Genomic DNA, 22081 nt, shown 5'->3' with positions numbered 1-22081 from the left:
ATGTAATGTTTTTGGAGTTCTCCTCACACTAAGTGATTACTCACAGAGTCAACTGAGGAGGGAGACACAGTGATAGGATCACTGAGAGAGCAGTAGATTAATACAGAGGACAAAGCAATTTCACGTCACATCAGCACAAACCCCTTTTACTGGACAGGGGCCCTTCAGACCAGGAACCTTGGCTGACCCCACTGGCCAGAAGTCCCTTTTGAAGTCCCAGGCTTGACCAGTAGGGGCAGGATATGGCCCCAATCAGCCTGCTATCTTGATCCTGGGCTATATCGTGTATTCTATAACAAACCGGAAAAGTCCAAGCTGAAATACTTTTTGCTCCATTATACGAAACGGCAATACAATCCAGATCCACAAACTTTCTCTTGACCACAGAAAGTGGCAAGCCTTTTTCTAAGAAAATTCAACAAAGGACCAAGATGTCATCTTAAACACTTTTCCTAACAGCACAGCAAACATGGAGTCATAAAACGTTGGGGTAAGTGTAAAGTGCGTTGTGTGATATTGTTATACATTGTCCCACACAATGACATATGTGACCCCTTCACCTTGACAGGCCTGCTCAATTTCATTGAGAAACACAATGAGGTGTGCAGCATTGTAGGATCCAAGTAACAGCCTACGTCCTACCACACCATCTTCAGAGATAGCTGCACACATGGAGATGTTTCCCCCACGTTGTCCAGGCACTTGGACGGTTGCCAGTTGGCCGTTGAGGACCCGCTCACTGCGCCGAGTTTTGGCCAGGTTGAAGCCCGCTTCATCAACAAAGATATACTTGTGATGGTTCACAGCAGAATTAAGCAGCATCAACCTCTAAAAATATATTTTGGTTAGTTATTTTTACAGTACAGTTCCAATATGATATTGTCAAGTAACTTGTGCATCAAACAGTAACAGTAATATAGTATATAGTGCTGTACCTGAACATACTCGACCTGCAGTTGTTTCACCTGGTCGTTGTTTCTCTCAAAAGGCACCAAGGAAATATGTTCATACTGTAAGAATACTGTAACATGATTTGTGAATTTACATACATTGTAATATGTCCTTTACAGTAAATGTAATGGTAAAGCATATTGCATATTTTGCAGACTTACCGTTTTTCTTGGCGTAAAGTTCTCATGATCGAATTGAAAGTTGATCTTTTCAGATTGGGGTGAACTAATCTGTCAGCCTCTGCCATGGTAAGGCCTCTGTTTACCACATGGTCAACAACAATGTCCCGGACTTCATTAGACACAACAGTTCCCTTCCGTCTGCCTCCCTCTGTCTGATGTCCACCTCTTTGAAATTGTTATACATTTTTTTCTTCTACTTTTTCTCCCCAATTTCGTAATATCCAATTGGTAGTTACAGTCTTGTCCCATCGCTGCAACTATGTAGAGGCGGAGGTCGAGAGCCATACATCCTCCGATACACGACCCTGCCAAGCCACACTACTTCTTGACACACTGCTCACTTAATCCAGAAACCAGCCGCACCAATGTGTCAGAGGAAACACTGTACAACTGGTGACCGAAGTCAGCGTGCATGCGCCCGGTCCGCCACAAGGAGTCGCTAGAGCGCGATGGGACAAGGACATCCCGTTCCAGCCAAACCCTCCCCTAACCCAGACGACGCTGGGCCATTTGGGTCTCCTGGTCGCAGCCGGCTGCGACACAGCCTGGGATTGAACCCGGGTCTGTAGTGATGCCTCTAACACTTCAATACAGTGCTCTTTGACCTCTTTGACGGGGCCCATGTCCAGCTCTTTGACCTCTTTGATGGGGCCCATGCCCACCTCTCTGACGGGCCCCTTGTATTGTGAACATTGCATTGTGAAAGGCAATTACTTTATATGAAAGGTATTTCTCTATGAAACATTGATTAGATTTTATTAAAAAGTTATTTTTTGTATGTGATTTTTTTGTGTTGTACTAAGTCAATTGAAAATGTGCTTAAAGTTTTGAAAAAACTGTTTTGATTATCTGTTTTGAGTTTTGTACTAAGAGTTGTGAAATTTTACCACATACTTGTGAAAATAGTACCAAAGCGATAAGAAAAACTGTAAGCTGAGTGCATCCCAAATGGCACCCTCTTCCCTTTATACTTAGTGTTCTGGTCAAAAGAAGTGCACTATGTAGGGAATAGGGTGCCATTTTAGATGCACTAACTGTATGGTGTTCATGCCCCTGAAGCAACCAACACATTTGTTCAAAATAGGTAGGGGATCTGACTATTTATATCATACAAGTCCTTTATATCACTGAGACCAACGAGAATAAATCAATTTGACCATACCAAGTCACTTTGATTTAACCACAGCTGTGTTGACAGGAGTGTTTCCGCAACGTTCCCTCTCTCCATCCCTCTTTCCATCCCCTCTCTACATCCCCTCTCCATCACCTCTCTCCATTCACCTCTCTGCATCCCCTCTCCATTTCTCCATCCCCTTCTCTCAATCCCCTCTCCCTCTCTCCATCCCGCTCTCTCCATCCTCTCTCTCCATCCCCCTCTCTCCATCCCTCTCTCTCCATCTCTCTCCATCCCTCTCTCATCCCCCTCTCTCCGTCCCCCCCTCTGCATCCCCTCTCCCTCTCTCCATCCCTCTCTCCATCCATCCCTCTCTCTCCATCCACTCTCTCCATCCTCTCTCTCCATCCCACTCTCTCCATCCCACTCTCTCCATCCCCTCTTCCTTCTTGCTCCTTTCTCCAGGTTACAACGGGTCAGAAACAATGTGTCAGTAAGAGTGCCAAACCTGACAGCACATTTCCCAATACTAAGCCTCCACTTATGTGACATCCGTGTTTCAGCAAATGTGTCCCAAATGGCAAACCTATTCCCTATATGATGCACTATTTTTGACCAGGGCGGGTAGTGCACTATATAAGGAATAGGGCACCATTTGGGTCACACCCTCAGTGATTCTGAATCACAATGGCTGGCTCTCATCCAAGGTGCCACCAGTCACAAGGTGTTACTATGCAACTGTTTGTGGCAGAAGACATTTTCTGTGACAGTTTGACCTTTTGCGTAGCTATCGACTCTCTCCTTCCTCTCGTTGCTCATCCAGAGGGGGAACTCTCAGGCCATGCATTCAAATGCATCTTATTATTACTTATTCATTACTATCATGTACACTTACTTGCATCAATTCAAATAAACGTAATATTTATGTTGATGTAAAAAGACTACAAGAGAAATTGCATGAAGCTGTGGACTTCATGGAAACTCCCTACCATATTCTCATATAATTTGTGCTATGAATATTGCAGATGCATCATGTGGCATGTCTATCCAATTAACATTGTTTCTGGTGATCAGTCTCATGTCACAAGCCCTCCACTGACCCATAATGAATCATTGGAATTAGATCCATGAGAGTGTGATGGAGAAAGCAAGACGTGTGTATCCGATAGTGATGATCTTCATGCAGTATGGATATAATGTACGTTATGTCATTTTCATTAGCTGTGTTATGAAATTAAAGTAAATGCTGTAATGATGAATTAAAGGGCCTCACACACTACTATGCTGTATCTGAGAATAGAACAGAGTATTTCAAGATGGATGAGAAACAATTGCTCTGAAGTGAACAACAATATATTTATTCTATGAAAATTACATATCAAAAGATCTACTGGTATTCCACATTCAAATGTTGTTAGGTGAATACAATTATTTATTTTACTTGTACAAAGTTACAAAAACTAAACACTTCATGATAAGCTAAATTAACTATACATGTTATGGTATTGTGATGCCAATACCTGAACCAAACTCTGAAATCCACATCACAGAATACAACTCTGAAAATACACTTCTGAATACAACTCAGTTGGAACAATTTAAAATTGAAGGTATTCATTGGCTGATCTCTCATATTGGGAATGACAGTGCTGCTGCTAGGTGTTTAATGGGAGGAGCCCTTTCCAGCTGCAGCATGTTGGGACTGTTATACAATAACATTGTGTCTGTTCATCCCAAATGGAACCCTATTCCCTACATAGTGCACTAGTTTTGGTCAAAAGCAGTGCACTAAATAGGGAATAGGGTGCCATTTGGGACAGCCACCTGTATCACAGTCTCAGAGGAATGGTGTTGGCTGCACCACGCTGATACTGAAAGGGCACAGAGAAATTGCTCTTTTTAGAGCAGGCTAAGGACATGGAGTTTCTTTTGCTGCCTGGCTAGTCTGTCCCCTCTGATACCATCATCACGGCTCAACACGGATCTCCTCATGCCCTGGTTAACACCGGCCAGAGCTGACACATGTAGTGTAGAGGTGCGAGTGAACACAGCACCGGATACTAAATCACTGTGAGTCACTTGGTGGAAAAAACCCATCCAGCTGAATGAAACGATCAGTGTCGGAGGTATGGAGAATAGAGGTGCCTTTACAAGACAGATATTACACATAAACAGGATGTAAACCTAAATCTGCTTCAAGTGATTTATCCATATGAACTGAGTGACTTTCCACTTATCAAACATTCAGTTACAGTAGCCAACATACCTTATTCCTTATCAGTCTCTTCCTTTAGATTGTCTGGTATCAGTGCTGTATATAACCATTAATAATGGCTCTGGGCTGGCACCTTGCAGGTTGTACAGTATATGTGGAAGATTAGAGGTCACAGGGTTAAAGGGACCACAGAATTAGAATTAGCACCATAATAAAACATATTTCTATTTTAATGATGGGGACACCGGAAGTAGATAGGAATGAAAAGTGAGAGATTTCATGGTGACACACATCTATGGTGAGGAATACGTTTTTTTTTCAGGGCATTTTCACTCTCTAGTGACAAACAACAGTGGCAGCCTATGTGTTAAGGCAACTTCGGGGTTGACAGTCCGTTAGGCTGCGTGTTGCGTGACGCCAACTGTCTAAAGTGCTCTTCCTCACATCACTTGATGTAGGCTACTTAATCACATGCCTGACTGTCACTCACTGGCAGTAAAGGGCAGAGATGCTATTATTGATTGTTATTCATCCAAGTATGAAAACTAGGATGCAGTTATAGCTTAGGCCTATGACGTGCAGTGAATCAATCTAAACCCCCAGGAGATTGTGATTTCAGCTGATAGTCGCCCTCCTTTTCCTATGAGTTGAACTTGATATTGAACATTAATATTTTGGCTACCCTAAATTATATTTTGAATAGTAGGACTAGGCCATCTTTCTCTTACAGTTTGTTAACTCTACTGCCTGTTACAGTAAATGGAAATGGTGCTTTCCTCATCATGACGTGAGCGGTAGAGCCTTGGGTAACCTCATAGGTCTGACCCATGTCCTATATCTTTTCACATTCGGTACAGTAAGGGGCGCTCGTGTATCAGTTCAAACTCCAGACTTCGACTCCCTCGAGTTGAACTCATAAGTAAACCAAAAAGCCGAAGGAAGAAGGACAACATGGCAGGACGCGACAGGATTGTGCATTTGCTCAGGCAACTTGAAAAAGCAGCGTAAGTTGATTCCTAATGGCGAAAATGCACAAATGCAAGATTGTTAAATGCACTTGAGGTAGTGGTTAAGGTAGTTATGTAATATAGCTAGGTCCCTACCTAACTTGTTATGTAGTAGCCAGATGGCAGTGCAAGCATCGACGTCAACCCAACTTCGTTTGACTCAAATTATTACACTGCTTATTGAAAATGCCGTTTTTCCCCCCATGTACAGGTGCAGATGCCCTGCCCATTCTCATACATTCCATCAAGGTAGTAGTTGGATAAAATAACCTGTTTATTATAACACACAGCGTTATTGTTAATTAAGTTAATTGTAACATGTATGTAACACCTAACACAGCTTCATGTGCAAAAGCTCTGTTCTGCCTCTCATTCAAGTTTTCTATGCACCTAGTAATTTAGCGCCACCCGGGGCAGTTTTATTTATCTGTATCTAGGTTGCACTTATTCTATCGTACTTTCTTATGTGGTGTAATAAACAGGAAACTGTGACCATAATTGCGAACATTATAAAACAGTTTCTCCGTGTCGAAATGCGCATCAGCCAATTAAAATCGTTGATTTATTTACGCTTGAAAGAACGCTACATTGTAGCTGGTCCCATCAGATAACCTGGCACACGTTAGCCCTATGCTAACCTCACCAGATGACCGTAATTATTTCCCGGAACAAAATTCCACATAGCCAATAATAAATGATGACTTAGATGGACTTGAACAAACAGTTTTCCATAATTGCAACCATAACAAAGTCAAGGACTCTCATTATCATCCTACAGATGGCAGTATAGCAGTAACAGTGTCAGTTATTTTAAAGAAGCTTTTTGCGAGTCCCGGGCTCGAAAACATGTTGGCGAGCATCCACACTAGAGGAAAGTTTGTCAATCTACAGCAGGCCTACACCTGTCAATCAGTTGATCAACGCATCCTACAGCACGATGTAGACCTATTGTGGTAACACAGACCATTCAGTGCTTTCGGTTGTGTTTATTGTAAAAAAAAATGATATATATATATTTTTTATTTAACTAGTGAAGTCAGTTTACAGTGAACGCCAACCTAGGCCAAACCCTAACCCGGACAACGCTGCTGGGAGCAACATGGTGATTTCTCCCATGAATTCAAAGGCAGCCCGACTGAAAATGACAACACAAACAGCTGGGTTGCTCCTTTCCCCCTCAGAGCACCCGTTGACAACGGACTCAAACCCTACCACGTTCAGCCAGATCCCATTGACTTGCAATGAGTGGCCCTTGAGACTTATTTTTTTATTTGACCCCCTTTTCTCCCCAATATCGATCTTGTCTCATCGCTGCAACTCCCCAACGGGCTCGGGAGGCAAAGATCGAGTCATGTATCCTTGAAACATGACCCGCCAAACCGTGCTTCTTACCATCCGCCAGCTTAACCCGGGAAGCCAGCCCCACCAATGTGTCAGAGGAATTCACCATTCACCATACACCATTCAACCGATGACCGAAGTCCGCCTGCAGGCACCCGGAGCGCCACAAGGAGTCGGTAGAGCGCGATGAGCCAAGTAAACCCCCCCCCCCGGCCAAACCTACCTCAACCCGGACGACGCTGGGCCAATTGTGCGCCACCCTATGGGACTCCCGGTCACGGCGAGTTGTGACACAGCCTGGGATCAAATCCAGATCTGTAGTGATGCCTCTAGCACTGCGATGCAGTGCCTTAGACCGCTGCACCACTCAGGAGGCCCGTGGTACTGGGCACTTCTGCCTTCCTTCCACCTGAGACCTGTGTCAGAGGTCTTACTCCTTTTAGCTAAAAATGACTGAAGGTTTGGTAACCAACTTACGTTAAAAGTTCGTAGTGGCAGATGCCAGGTGGCACCCAGTGGCCATTTTATTTATCTGTATCTAGCTTGCACTAATTCTATGGTACTTTCTTATGTGGATTGATAAACAGTAAACAGGAAGTGTTTTATTCAATTTAGAACATTTCTCAATAGTCTGATGCACTCATGATGATCTGCTGCCATCCTTTTGTTATGCCTGTGTAAGCATTGCTCTTTACTACGGTTTATCTATTAAAACCAGAGGTTTACGGAAAGCCTATCCCTGACTCTGGTTCAGTAATTGAATGGAGTTTGGCTATCTTGTTTTGGTTAGAAACACCTCAAGGGGGACAGTACACTCTCACTTTAAAAAAAATAAATGTGTACATGTGTACCACTAATTAGGGTCCATAGAAACATGGAACAAAGCTGTGGTTTTTACCCTGTCACAACATGTTTTAAAGTTGTAATGTTTGTGCTCTAGCTTCAGGACATGACTGTGGAAGAAAAACGGATTATGCATTTGAGGTAACTTGAACTATTTAACCATATTTTCACTCATCTGACTTTGACATGGCCACAGAAGCTTTTCAAAATAATTAAATAAGCCTTACTAATAAGCAGACATGACAGTTATTAATTAAAGTAAAACCAACAATATAATCCAACTACTGTCATGAGGCTCAGCATAAAACCCCTTTTTAAAAAGCTTTAAAGTAGTCTTTAGTCTAAAGTACTGCAAAAAAACAAAACATGTACTGACACTTTTCTAAGATATCTATTTCTCTATTTTATTAATGAAAAGTAGTCAACAGTATTCTTCCTTGGGATGTTGGCCAACGTTAACCATATTTTTCATGTTATTATTTGGTTTCAGATGGCGAGCTCAAACATTAGATATGGAGAGGGTGTCACACGGGAAATTGGTATGGTAAATAAGTCTCTGCTATTTGTTGATGCTATTCATGACAAGATATGAAACAACTCATGTTTACATTATTTAATAGTTCTTCCTAAATGGTAAGGGGTTGTGTTCACAAGTAAAAAGTTTCAATAATAGAAGAGACATGAACAGGCCTAAAATTGAAATGCATATGATGCTTTCAACATTAATCATATAAGATTTTGTCTAAGACGTGAATAACTCTCCTATTTTGTGATTTTCTTTTAAATTGCAGGATCTTCAGAACATGGGAGCCCGTAACGTGTGTCTTATGACGGACAATAATCTGTCTCAGCTCTATCCTGTCGAGGCCGTGTTGGAGTCTCTAGTTCAGAACGGGGTTAACTACAAAGTTTATGACAATGTTCGGGTGGAGCCAACAGACTCCAGGTAACCCTTGTGCGTTCCAATTGGCACCCTAGCTATTCCCTATTATTGTGCACTACTTTTGAACAGAGCAGGGTCCATAGGGCTCTGGTCACAAGTAATGCACTACCGTATATAGGGAATAGAGGGCCATTTGGGACACTTCTTTTCAATGACGTTGTATTTTCAATTACATTTTTTTATTTAACTAGGCAAGTCAGTTAAGAACAAATACTTATTTACAATGACAGCCTACATACAGTACCTACACCCAAGGTATGGCATACATCTTGACTGGAATTTCATCATTACATTTGATATTGATTATAGTTCTTCCAAATTTGGAGTAAATGAATGGATGAGAAGCGTAATAAAAAAGTCAATCAAGGGATGAATTTTCAATAAAGTAATCACTTTCACTCTTTACTATACAGCTTCAAGGAGGCCATAGCTTTTGCGAAGAAAGAAACGTTTGACGTTTACGTTGCTGTGGGTGGAGGCTCAGTGATTGACACCTGTAAAGCTGCCAACCTGTATGCCTGCCATCCCGACGCGGATTTCCTAGACTTTGTCAATGTGCCTATAGGGAAGGGAAAGCCTATTACAGGTGCTCTCAAACCCCTGATCGCAGGTACTATGACCCCCAGTCACAATTACACACTTAGGTTAATAGGTTTAGGAATTAACTGACCCTGGTACACTGGACCATTTCGAATTTGTTGTATGTACACTGTATATAAATGTGTGTTTACTATGACTATTATAGATTAGAGAGATTTTTTGTGGATGGTTGTGCACGCCTGATCTTGTTAGACTCTACCTCAATCCTCTCAGGGAGGAAATGAATATGTCATACACTTTTAGAACAATTGAATGGATGTGCAGATATGCAGTTTTCCTAATATAGGCTAAACTTGTACATGTTAGTCACATGGCAACTATTTTTCTCTTAAGTTCCCACAACAGCAGGAACTGGCAGTGAGACAACAGGTGTTGCCATCTTCGACTTCAAAAAACTGAAAGCAAAAACGGGTAAAATCAGGGCACAGCTATCTCTCTCCTTAGTTGCATTGCTGGCCTCACATTCAAATGATAATTCAATTCATACTGTATGTTGCAATGTTTCATTCAATGACTCAGGATGACTTGCTTGTCTTCTGGTTCATCTATTCAGGCATCGCCAGCCGAGCCATTAAGCCGACTCTTGGAATAGTGGATCCTCTCCACACTCTGCATATGCCCGAGAGGGTGGCTGCCAACAGCGGTTTTGATGTGCTATGGTATTTAAATATACTGTATTCAGTGCATTCGTAAAGTATTCAGCCCCTTCCCCTTTTCAACATTTTGTTACTTTACAGCCTTATTAAAAAAAAATGTTTTTAAATGTCTCATCAATCTACACACAATTCACCTTAATGACAAAGCGAAAACAGAGTTTTAGAAAAACGGAAATATCTTATTTACATAAGTATTCAGACCCTTTGCTATGAGACTCGAAATTGAGCTCAGGTGCATCCTTTTTCCATTGATCATCCTTGAGATGTTTCTACAACTTGATTGCAGTCCACCTGTGGTAAATGAAATTAATTGGACATGATTTGGAAAGGCACACACCTGTCAATATAAGGTCCCACAGTTGATAGTGCATGTCAAAGCAAAAACCAAGCCATGAGGTACAAATTGTGTCGAGGCACAAATCTGGGGAAGGGTACCAAAAAATGTCTGCAGAATTGAAAGTCCCCAAGAACACAGTTGCCTCCATAATTCTTAAATGGAAGAAGTTTGGAACCACCAAGACTCTTCTTAGAGCTGGCCGCCTAGCCAAACTGAGCAATCGGGGGAGAAGGGCCTTGGCCAGGGAGGTGAACAAGAACCCGATGGTCACTGACAGAGCTCCAGAGTTCCTCTGTGGAGATGGGAGAACCTTCCCTAAGGACAACCATCTCTGAAGCACTCTACCAATCAGGCCTTTATGGTAGAGTGGCCAGATGAAAGCCACTCCTCAGTAAAAGGCACATGACAGCCCACTTGGAGTTTGCTAAAAGGCACCTATAGGATTCTCTGACCATAAGAAACAAGATTCTTTGGTCTGATGAAACCGAGATTGAACTATTTGGCTTGAATGCCAAGCGTCACGTCTGGAGGAAACCTGGCACTATCCCTATGGTGAAGTATGGTGGTGGCAGCATCATGCTGTGGGGATGTTTTTCAGCGGCAGGGACTGGAAGACTAGTCAGGGTTGAGGGAAAGATGAACAAAGTACAGAGAGATCCTTGATGAAAACCTGCTCTTGACCACTCATGACCTCAGACTGGGGCGAAGGTTCACCTTCCAACAGGACAACGACCCTAAGCAAACAGCCAAGACAACGCAGGAGTGGCTTAGGGACAAGTCTCTGAATGTCCGTGAGTGGCCCAGCTAGAGCCCGGACTTGAACCCGATCGAACATCTCTGGAGAGACCTGAAAATAGCTGTGTAGCGACACTCCCCATCCAACCTGACAGAGCTTGAGAGGATCTGCAGAGAAGAATGGGATAAACTCCCCAAATACAGGTGTGCCAAGCTTGTAGCGACATACCCAAGAAGACTCGAGGCTGTAATCACTGCCAAAGGTGCTTCAACAAAGTACTGAGTAAAGGATCTGAATACTTATGTAAATGTGATATTTCCGTTTTTAATCTAAAAAACAGTTTTTGCTTTGTCATTATGGGGTATTGTGTGTAGATTGATGAGACAAAAAAGAACAATTTAATCAATTTTAGAATAAGGCTGTAATTTAACAAAATGTGGAAAAGTCAAGGGGTCTGAATACCTTCCGAAGGCACTGTATATACACTACCGTTCAAAAGTTTGGGGTCACTAAGAAATGTCTTTGTTTTTGAAAGAAAAGCAATTTATTTTGGTCCATTTAAAATAACATCAAATTGGTCAGAAATACAGTGTAGACATTGTTAATGTTGTAAATGACTATTGTAGCTGGAAATGGCTGATTTTCTTTATGGAATATCTACATAGGCGTACAGAAGCCCATTATCAGCAACCATCACTCCTGTGTTCCAATGGCACGTTGTGTTAGCTAATCCAAGTTGATCATTTTAAAAGGCTAATTGATCATTAGAAAACCCTTTTGCAAGTATGTTAGCACAGCTGAAAACTGTTGTTCTGATTAAAGAAGCTATAAAACTGGCCTTAGACTAGTTGAGTATCTTGAGCATCAGCATTGTGGGTTTGATTACAGGCTCAAAATGGGCAGAAACAAAGAACTTTCTTCTGAAACTCATCAGTCTATTCTTGTTCTGAGAAATGAAGGCTATTCCTTGCGAGAAATTGCCAAGAAACTGAAGATCTGGTACAACGCTGTGTACTACTCCCTTCACAGAACAGCGCAAACTGTCTCTAACCAGAATAGAAAGAGGAGTGGGTGGCCCCAGTGCACAACTGAGCAAGAGGACTAGTACATTAGAGTGGCTAGTTTGAGAAACAGACGCCTCACATTAAAAATCAGTCGTTTCCAGCTACAATAGTCATTTACAACATTAACAATGTCTAAACGGTATTTCTGATCAATTTGCTGTTATTTTAATGGACAGAAAATGTGCTTTTCTTTCAAAACAAGGACATTTCTAAGTGACCCCAAACTTTTGAACAGTAGTGTATATTGATCACATTCAATCAGTCAGTCTGTGTAACATATTATTATGTTTTTAAGGCTACATTCACATCTTTTATCAACCTTATAGGCCAAAGAACTCATTCATCAACATGCTTCTCTCTACCGACATGCTGCAGAGGCCTTTGACCTTTTCCCCACTATGTGCTCTTATAACGTCAAGGTGGTGCCAGATAGAAGTGACTGATTAGAAAAATAGGAATTGGATGAAGTTATTTTCTTCATCTGTTCTCTTTGTGTGTCCTTATGCAGCCATGCCCTGGAGTCCTACACGGCTCTTCCCTACAACATGCGCAGCCCCTGCCCTCCCAACCCCATCGACCGGCCGGCCTACCAGGGCAGTAACCCCATTAGTGATGTCTGGTCCAGACATGCTCTGAATGTAGTGGCCAAGTACATGAAACGGTAAACGCTTTCCTGATGAGGCTTCACTAGTTATTCCACAGTTTTATCCCCTAAAAATCACTACTGGCTATTGTGAATATTATTATCAGTGGTTTCTTATTATTAGTGCTGATGTAGAAGACGTCATTAACTGTTCACTCTCTCCCGCTAAGGGCGGTGAACGATGCTGAGGATGTAAAGGCCAGGTCCAGCATGCATCTTGCCAGTGTGTTTGCCGGGATCGGGTTTGGAAATGCTGGGGTCCACTTATGGTAAATATGGTTCATTACGCCTTTATAATGATTGAAACTGCACGCATCCCCTTCCTTATATGAATAGTTACAGTGTGTCCTGTGATTGATGATTAATGTGACTGATAAGACCCTTTTTGTTCATTTTCTAGCCACGGTATGTCTTATCCTATTGCTGGAAATGTGAAGACTTACATGGCTAAGGGCTACAATGTGGATCACCCTGTCGTGGTAAAGCTATTCTGGTCCTTTTCTTCATTTTAGAACCAATACAAAGCAATCTTATTATTGAAAAATGTCTGTTAAATTTGACCTTAATATAATTGAAAATTCAATATATTTAGTTCCAAATATCTATGATCTCTATAACCACAGTTTTGACACTGATATAATGTATGTTCATTGGTATTCTGCTCCATGTTTGATATATACACTGAGTATATAAACCATTGAGAACACCTGCTCTTTCCATGGCATAGACTGACCAGGTGAAAGCTATGATCCCTTACTGATGTCACTTCAATCAGTGTAGATGGAGGGGAGGAGACAGGTTAAATAAGGATTTTTAAGCCTTGAGACAATTGAGACAATGGATTGTGAATGGGCCAGACAAAATATTTAAGTGCCTTTTGAATGGGGTATGGTAGTAGGTGCCAGACGCACCGATTTGTGTCAAGGGTGCAACTCAATATTAGGAAGGTGTTCTTAATGTTTGGTATACCCAGTGTATATTTACAGGTAACTGCCAAAATAAAGGAAACACCAACATAACGGAAACACCAACATTAAGTGTCTTAATATGGCGTTAGGCCGCCTTGGCATAGATTCTACAAGTGTCTGGAACTCTATTGGAGGGATGCGACACCATTCTTCCATGAGAAATTCCATAATTTGGTATCTTTAAAAAAAAAAAAATTACCTCTTTTTTCCCCAATGTGGTATCCAATTGGTAGTTACAGTCTTGTCTCATCGCTGCAACTACCGTACAGACTCAGGAGAGGTGAAGGTCAAGAGCTGTGCGTCCTCCGAAACACAACCCAACCAAGCCATACTGCTTCTTGACACAATGCCCACTTAACCCGGAAGCCAGCCGCACCAATGTGACGGAGGAAACACCGTACACCTGGTGACCGTGTCAGCGTGCACTGCGCCCGGCATGCCACAGGAGTCGCGAGATGGGAAAGGGCATCGCTCTCGGCTAAACCCTCCCCTAATCCTGGGCCAATTGTGTGCCACCCCATAGGTCTCCCGGTCGCGGCCGGCTGCGACAGAGCCTGGACTTGAACCCAGAATCTCTAGTGGCACAGCTAGCACTGCGATGCAGTGGGGAGGCCACTCGGGAGGCCCATAACTTGGTATCTTGTTGATGTAGTGAAAAAACGCTGTCTCATGTGCCTCTCCAGAATCTCCCATAAGTGATCAATTGGGTTGAGATCTGGTGACTGAGACACACACAACCTTTAAACCCCCTATACTCCTTTGAGTCTCCTCTTTCAAAGTCACTGAGATGTCTTCTTCTAGCCATGGTAGCCAAAATACCTGGCAACTGGGCATTTTTATGTATGACTCTAACCATGATGGCATGTTCATTGTTTAATTAACTCAGGAACCACACCTGTGTGGAAGCACCTGCTTTCAATATATATTCTGAACAAAAATGTTTACGCAACATGTAAAGTGTTGGTCCCATGTTTCAAGAGCTGAAATAAAAGATCCCAGAAATCTTCCATATGCACAAAAAGTTTATTTCTCTCAAATGTTGTGAACAAATTTGTTTACATTCCTGTTAGTGAGCATATCTCATTTGCCAAGATAATCCATCCACCTGACAGGTGTGGCATATCAAGAAACTGATTAAACAGCATTATCATTACACAGGTGCACCTTGTGCTGGGGGCAATAAAAGGCCACTCTAAAATGTGCAGTTTTGTCACGCAACACAATGCAACAGATGTCTCAAGTTTTGAGGGAGAGTGCAACTGGCATGCTGACTGTAGGAATGTCCACTAGAGCTGTTGCCAGAGAATTAAATGTTAATTTCTCTACCATAAGCCGCCTCCAACAGCATTTTAGAGAATTTGGAAGTACGTCCAACCGGCCTCACAATCGCAGACCACGTGTAACCACGCCAGTCCAGGACCTCCACATCTGGCTTCTTAACCTGCGGGATCATAACCTGCGGATCGTCTGAGACCAGCCACCCTGCTGCGTCCCTGCCCAGTCATGTGAAATCCATAGATTAGAATTGAATTGATTTAATTTGACTCATTTTCTTATATGAACTGTAACTCAGTACAATCATTGAAATTGTTGTGTTTATAATTTTGTTCAGTATACTTAGTATCGCTCATTTACTGAAGTGTTTCCTTTATTTTGGCAGTTACCTGTATATAACAAATATATTGTTTCAGAAATATGTATCTCCATTCACAGTTTAACTATCAAGCATTAATAGTTCCCATGTGTTGCTCTTCTGTCCCATAGCCTCATGGTCTGTCCGTGGTTCTGACCTCTCCTGCTGTCTTTGCCTTCACTGCCAGTATGTGTCCAGAGCGCCACCTGGAGGCAGCAGAGATACTTGGTAACAGCAACTCTTCTCTACAACACCCCCAACAGTGTTGTCATTAAATACTAACATAAATATATTCTCATGGTAAATAAGCCATGGTAAATTTCCTTTTACCATGGCTTAGTCTCAAATGGTAATCTATACCATAAACAGTGCTTTGGTCAGTGCACTGTAGGTGCAGTAAGAGGTGTCGTACATGCGTGGCACTATTGTTTCCTCGCTGATTTTGTGACGTCAAGCTCACACCCCTCCATGTCTCTCCTCAGGGGCTGACGTGAGCAACACCAAGAGGGAGGACGCTGGGCTGCTCCTGGCCGACACCCTGAGACAGTTCCTCTATGACCTGAAGGTAGAGGACGGTCTGAGTGCTGTCGGCTACACCAAGGATGACATACCTGACCTAGTGAGAGGAACAATACCTCAGGTAACTACACATTACAAATGTTTCACATTAGATGTGCAAGACATGTTCTTTCACGCCCTGATGAAGACTATTGAGCCCAGATGTTGGTAATAAACCCACTAGCAAGGAGAGTTTAGGGTGCTAGTGCTACTTTCTTTTTTCATTACGTGTACTATGTCTCTTTTTCTGACTGGCATTTCCTGTGTCTGCCCCTGATCGTGTCACTATGGTCTCTTGCAGGAAAGGGTGACAAAGCTGTCTCCTAGGGAACACACAGAGGAAGATTTGACTAATTTGTTTGAGGCCTCCCTGAAGCTGTACTAAGACTGGCTCTCTTATGCGTCATCACCCACTCTCATACTGTACCTGTGTGAGATGATGAGAGCCCAAAGTACTCTGTGCTATTCCCTATACAGCACACTACTTTTGACCAGGACCCATAGGGCTCTGGTTAAACATTGGGCACTATATAGGGAATAGGGTGCTATTTGAGATGTAGCCTCCCACCGGTTTGCCATCCCATCCTCCTTTTATTGATAGATACAATTAAATGATAAGGTTCCTTATTTGATTATACAGTATATTACCCCGATTTCAAATGTTGGTTTTGATTTGTATTTACTACAATATAGTACACCATTGCTGTCATGTTCCCCTCCCCATTCATTTGAGAATAGACCACTGGTCTGGACTGGACTACATTGTTATGACAGTGTTGCGTCATTCTTAGAAGTGTACTATTTTTTTTAATCTAGTTTCCAGATTACTCAGGTTAACTGTTATGTAAAGTGTGGCCTAATGCTAAGAAAGTCTGATCTGGCTGCTTTTAAGTAGGTTAACCCAGGAGAGCACACTAGGAGAGCTTTTAAGGTCCATTGAGAGAAAGAGAGCCACGTCAAGGTATCAATATGATACAGAATATCATTGCATCCCAAATGGCATCCTATTTACTTTTGGTCAAAACTGGTGCACTATATAGGGAATAGGGTGCAATGATATCTATCCTTATTAATGATAGATACTGTATATTCACATGGAAATAGTTACGCTAAATCCTCATTACCGTTAGGTCTTGATGTAAAGCAGGACATAACTGGATGTCAAAATAAATGCATTTTAGGATACAGAATCATTTATATTCTAAACGTACATGACTCTGATCCCTTAAAATCATTAAATCATTTTAGTTTCTGTTTTCTTTGCTTGTCTTGGCAATGTTTCTACTTTTTTCACTCCTGTTCATATATGCATGTATCACATTTAATTTTTTCTGAATAAGAAAATAAGAATTTCAATCGATTAATTATTGCGATTTAATTAATGGTAATTTAAACGTGTGAACACTTTTTGTGTGTGGGCTACAAAAGAATGAGGAGTAGACAGAAAAAAGCTGCAGTACATTATACTTGTGTTTTTACATGGCAATGATTTAAAATGTTAATGGTGGATCGATCTTACTTTTTGTTGAGCTCAGTTTTGTTTCGCATCATCGTATTCGTTTGAATCAAAATGGCAGATTGCTGATGAAAATAGATTCAAGGTGTCCGCGAGTTCGAAGAAACACTGTATGCGACTTGCGTGTGTGTGATGGATAGAAAGGGTGTGTGTGTGACATGCGTGTGAGGTGTGTATGTGTGATGGAGAGAAAGGGTATGTGTTACTGTGTTTCTGTGCAGTGGGATTAGTGACACTGGTGTTATTTAAAGCGGCGTGCTATAGTGTGGAGCTGCCAGACAGTGTCTCAGACACAGCAGGAGAGGATGCAGAAGATCTACGTGCAGAGTGATGGGCACTTTGAGGTGTTCACCACTGTCTTCTCCCCACAAGGTGAGTACTACCTGCAACCCTCTCTGTTTCTCAGTGTATGAGTGCTGATTTAGGATCAGTTTTGCCTTGAATCACAATGAGTAAGAATGCATGACGAGGAAGTAACTTATCCTAGAGTACTCTGATACTCTTGATCCATTACGGCCCCAGTTCTATTATGGGCTAGTCTCGTGTTGTCATACTGTCCTGGTCTTTATTGAGGTTGTTATTGTGCATAGAGGATTAATTGATTTGCTTTTTCAGGGTATCTTCATTAACTGGTTTTCCGTAGCCTATCATAGTTTTGCTGTCATCTTGCCTAACAGCTCTTTATGACTTCATATCTACCCTTTTTTATCAGCTTGTAGAGCAAGAACAAGATACAGGCCTAGGGAAGCAGTGAAGGTATGTTAATGATTTCTCATTATTGATAGAGCTACATGTATAGTAAGTCGCAACCAGAACATCAAATGTATCGCAAGCACAGACGTGAACGATCCAGTGTTAGGGTGACGTTCTGCAGAGGATCAAGATGTGTTGTCATTTAGACTAGAGGAATGGAGCAACAACATGAATGGATGATAAGATGAACACAGTGAAAACAATATACGGTATACAGTAGAGCTAGAAGATCTACTTAGAATTGATTTAGCAAGATTAGTCCGATGTGATTGGTGGACTTTCTCAGCAGAAAGTGACATAAGGGAATGACTTGAGGGAAGCAGTGTAGTCTACTCCTCCAGGCAGGCCCTGACCCCCTCTCCTTTTTCCACATCACAGCTAAGGACCGTCTATATATAGCTCTCTCTATAGGTAATTTAAAGGAGATCAACTCCAGAGAGCCTTGGACTGTTGACAGACATGAGGAACAGGAGACATAGATAGACTCTTATCCCTCTCTTTGGCTAGTGTTCAGTAACAAATTATTGAACTTCTGTGCTCATAAACTGTACAGTAACTACTGTTTTTATATAGAGCAACAAATACACTGTCCACGGTATTGTCTCTCTCCTGGCAAACGTTACATGTCACTGATGTCAGTGTAAGGAGGATATACAGTACTTGTAATTTAAGACAAGATAATCCTCTTATCTGGTCTTCTGTGGGGACATTTTGAATGAAAGCATAGTGGCTGGGTTTGACCTCTGTGACCTGTTGGTTCATCAAGATAGACAATTAATGAATTAAGTATAGTATATTAATTACATCTCAAGAATAGGATTTGTAGCATGATGTAATATTCTGAGTGCAATGAGGTGTAACTTCAGTTGTCTCAGGTAAAGGGAGAGAGCATCCTCAACTCTTAGTATCTTGCATTAACAAATGAAAATGTTTTTGGAAGTTGGAACCAAAAATAGGTCAACTTTTCCTTGAGTAGTACTTTGTCTCTTCAGTTACAGTGGCATCTTACTTCTTCTCCTTCAGGTGGTAGCAGCAGTCAACTACAGGCCTCAATGGCCAGATGAACTTCAACTCTGTCAGGGTGACGTCATCCAAGTTCTCTACAGAGATGAGCCGTCGTGGTGGTTTGGGCGTCTACAGAACGGGGCAGAGGGGTACTTTCCAACCGCATGTGTGACCAGACTGAACCAGGTAAGGTTTTTTCTATTTTTATTTTGTGAACAACCTTTCATTTTAAGGTACGTCATCCAGATATTGCACTAAAAAGAGATTTAAAGAATGTTTTGACAGTGTAGAACTTACCGTGTAGAATACAGTTGAAGTCGGAAGTTTACATACACCTTAGCTAAATACATCTAAACTCGTTTTTTCACAATTCCTGACATGTAATCCTAGTAAAAATTCTCTGTCTTAGGCAAGTTAGGCCACCACTTTATTTTAAGAATGTGAAATGTCAGAATAGTAGTAGAGTGATTTATTTCAGCTTTTATTTCTTTCATCACATTCCCAGTGGGTCAGAAGTTTACATACACTCAATTAGTATTTGGTAGCATTGCCTTTAAATTGTTTAACTTGGGTCAAACGTTTCGGGTAGCCTTCCACAAGCTTCGCACAATAAGTTGGGTGAATTTTGGCCCATTCCTCCAGACAGAGCTGGTGTAACTGAGTCAGGTTTGTAGGCCTCCTTGCTCGCACACGCTTTTTCAGTTCTGCTCACAAACTTTCTGTAGGATTGAGGTCAGGGCTTTGTGATGGCCACTCCAATACCTACCTTGACTTCGTTGTCCTTAAGCCATTTTGCCACAACTTTGGAAGTATGCTTGGGGTCATTGTCCATTTGGAAGACCCATTTGCGACAAAGCTTTAACTTCCTGACTGATGTCTTGAGATGTTGCTTCAATATATCCACATCATTTTCCTTCCTCGTGATGCCATCTATTTTGTGTAGTGCACCATTCCCTCCACAACATGATGCTGCCACCCCGCGCTTCACAGTTGGGATGGTGTTTCTTCGGCTTGCAAGCCTCCCCCTTTTTCCTCCAAACATAACAATGGTCATTATGGCCAAACAGGTCTATTTTTGTTTCATCAGACCAGAGGACATTTCTCCAAAAAGTACTATCTTTGTCCTCATGTGCAGTTGCAAACCGTAGTCTGGCTTTTTTTAATGGGGGTTTTGGAGCAGTGGCTTCTTCCTTGCTGAGCGGCCTTTCAGGTTATGTCGATATAGGTACTTGTATTACTGTGGATATAGATACTTTTGTACCATCTTCACAAGGTCCTTTGCTGTTGTTCTGCGATTGATTTGCACTTTTCGCACCAAAGTAGGGTCATCTCTAGGAGACAGAACGTGTCTCCTTCCTGAGCGGTATGACGGCTGCGTGGTCCCATGGTGTTTATACTTGCGTGCTATTGTTTGTACAGATGAACGTGGTACTTTCAGGTGTTTGGAAATTGCTCCCAAGGATGAACCAGACTTGTGGAGGTCAACAACAAAAAAATCTGAGGTCTTGGCTGATTTCTTTTGATTTTCCCATGATGTCAAGCAAAGAGGCACTGAGTTTGAAGGTAGGCCTTGAAATACATCCACAGGTACACCTCCAATTGACTCAAATTATGTCAATTAGCCTATCAGAAGCTTCTAAAGCCATGACGTCTGAATTTTCCAAGCTGTTTAAAGGCACAGTCAACTTAGTGTATGTTAACTACTGACCCACTGGAATTGTGATACAGTGAATTATAAGTGAAACAATCTGTCTGTAAACAATTGTTAGAAAAATTACTTGTCATGCACGCACAAAGTAGATGTCCTAACCGACTTGCCAAAACTATAGTTTGTTAACAAGAAATTTGTGGAGTGTTTGCAAAACGAGTTTTAATGACTCCAACCTAAGTGTATGTAAACTTCCGACTTCAACTGTATATAACATAGCTTCCTGGAAATTAACTCAACAGAAATAAACCGTCCCAACTAGTTGTTGGACAAAAGCTTGATGATGTAATCATGGACGTTGACCAGGTCTAATTTTGGCATGTCTAAGTGAGTTCGGTATGTGTTTACAGAGTGATGATCATGAGCCAGTGAATGCCAATCCAAGCTCGTTATGGAGTTCATCCAAGGATGCAGCTCCTGATGCCCCCTGTGGCTGCACAAGGTGAGAACGTCTGTGATTCTATCCCACCTCCCCCCCACCCAACAAAACCACAGAGAGGATTGACTTCAGTTGATTGTAGTTGTCCTCAGTATAGTCAAAAAACGACCACCTTATGCAGTTTTCCCCTCCAATAGGACTTCTATAAATTGGGTCACAGAGAATCAACAAGAAGCCCTCTGTGTTTGTTTCCCTCTTTATGTATGCAGTGGTCGTAGTACTCCAAAGGTCCCCAGGCATGAGAAAGAGAGCCTCTTCCGGGCCCTGGGACACGAGGCCTCCTCAAAGTCAGGCTCAGCCCACAGCTCCCCCAGCCTGCTGCACCGTGTGCTGTCCAAGGGCCACCGGAGGAAGATTGACGCCCAGGGACTGGGAGATGTAAATTGCTCCATCAATGTAGCATTCGAACCTGACTGATTGTTTATCTCTAAGAATTGTATTCTGAATGTGCAGCCCTTTATTCTGTGTTAGTTTCCATGGCTGTTAGGTTCATCAAAACATCACAAAACTGGAGATATCATAGCTGTCATATTTTGGGGTAATAGTGAAATATCGATCATAAGCGTGTGACATGTTGCACTACTTGTTCTGGAGTATGTTGTTTATCCTCTATTTACCATTGAGATTAATGGAGTACAGCAAAGTACAAGTTCTGTCTTCTTCTCTACTGTTAATAGCCAACTGTGATCCCTTATTTGTTAGCTGTTTTTACCCCATTGTTATTTGCACTGTTGCTTCACTTTAATTTGTACATATTGTATATATTATATTTGAAAAAAATACATTGTAATGTTACATCATTGTTTGCCTTCTTCATAGTATGAATGAGCATCCTGCCCACCCAGTCTTCAGGCACTCACAAACAAAAC

At 41.9% G+C, this 22081-nt stretch overlaps 1 protein-coding gene across 3 annotated transcripts; it reads left to right on the top strand.

The window, feature by feature from the left end:
• Positions 1-5317: 5317 nt before the first annotated feature.
• Positions 5318-22012, top strand: adhfe1 (alcohol dehydrogenase iron containing 1). Of its 3 annotated transcripts, XM_029704751.1 has the most exons (18): positions 5329-5466; positions 5681-5718; positions 7751-7794; positions 8144-8197; positions 8445-8599; positions 9010-9206; positions 9530-9607; positions 9750-9855; positions 12498-12650; positions 12803-12901; positions 13033-13111; positions 15365-15461; positions 15716-15873; positions 17559-17679; positions 18020-18063; positions 19084-19251; positions 21124-21215; positions 21422-22012. In XM_029704751.1, the coding sequence occupies exons 1-18, from the start codon at positions 5414-5416 to the stop codon at positions 21627-21629; spliced, it is 1944 nt and encodes a 647-aa protein (XP_029560611.1). In that variant the 5' UTR covers positions 5329-5413; the 3' UTR covers positions 21630-22012. The 3 variants fall into 3 exon arrangements, with proteins under 3 accessions (XP_029560612.1, XP_029560611.1, XP_029560613.1); XM_029704752.1 differs by lacking the exon at positions 5681-5718 and having other exon boundaries at positions 5318-5466; XM_029704753.1 differs by lacking the exons at positions 17559-17679; positions 18020-18063; positions 19084-19251; positions 21124-21215; positions 21422-22012 and adding an exon at positions 16093-17147 and having other exon boundaries at positions 5341-5466.
• The last annotated feature ends 69 nt before the right edge of the window (positions 22013-22081 follow it).

Source organism: Salmo trutta, chromosome 21 (assembly GCF_901001165.1).
Source record: "Salmo trutta chromosome 21, fSalTru1.1, whole genome shotgun sequence".
Taxonomy (NCBI): Eukaryota; Metazoa; Chordata; class Actinopteri; order Salmoniformes; family Salmonidae; genus Salmo; species Salmo trutta.
This window is presented reverse-complemented; position numbering and strand designations above follow the sequence as displayed.

Bases quoted from the DNA above. Each gene is read 5' to 3' on its own strand.
- adhfe1 (XM_029704751.1), top strand. From the start codon at position 5,414: ATGGCAGGACGCGACAGGATTGTGCATTTGCTCAGGCAACTTGAAAAA. The intron at 15,874-17,558 runs GTAACTACACAT...TGTTATTTAAAG, and splicing joins TGAGAGGAACAATACCTCAG to CGGCGTGCTATAGTGTGGAG. The intron at 19,252-21,123 runs GTAAGGTTTTTT...ATGTGTTTACAG, and splicing joins GTGTGACCAGACTGAACCAG to AGTGATGATCATGAGCCAGT.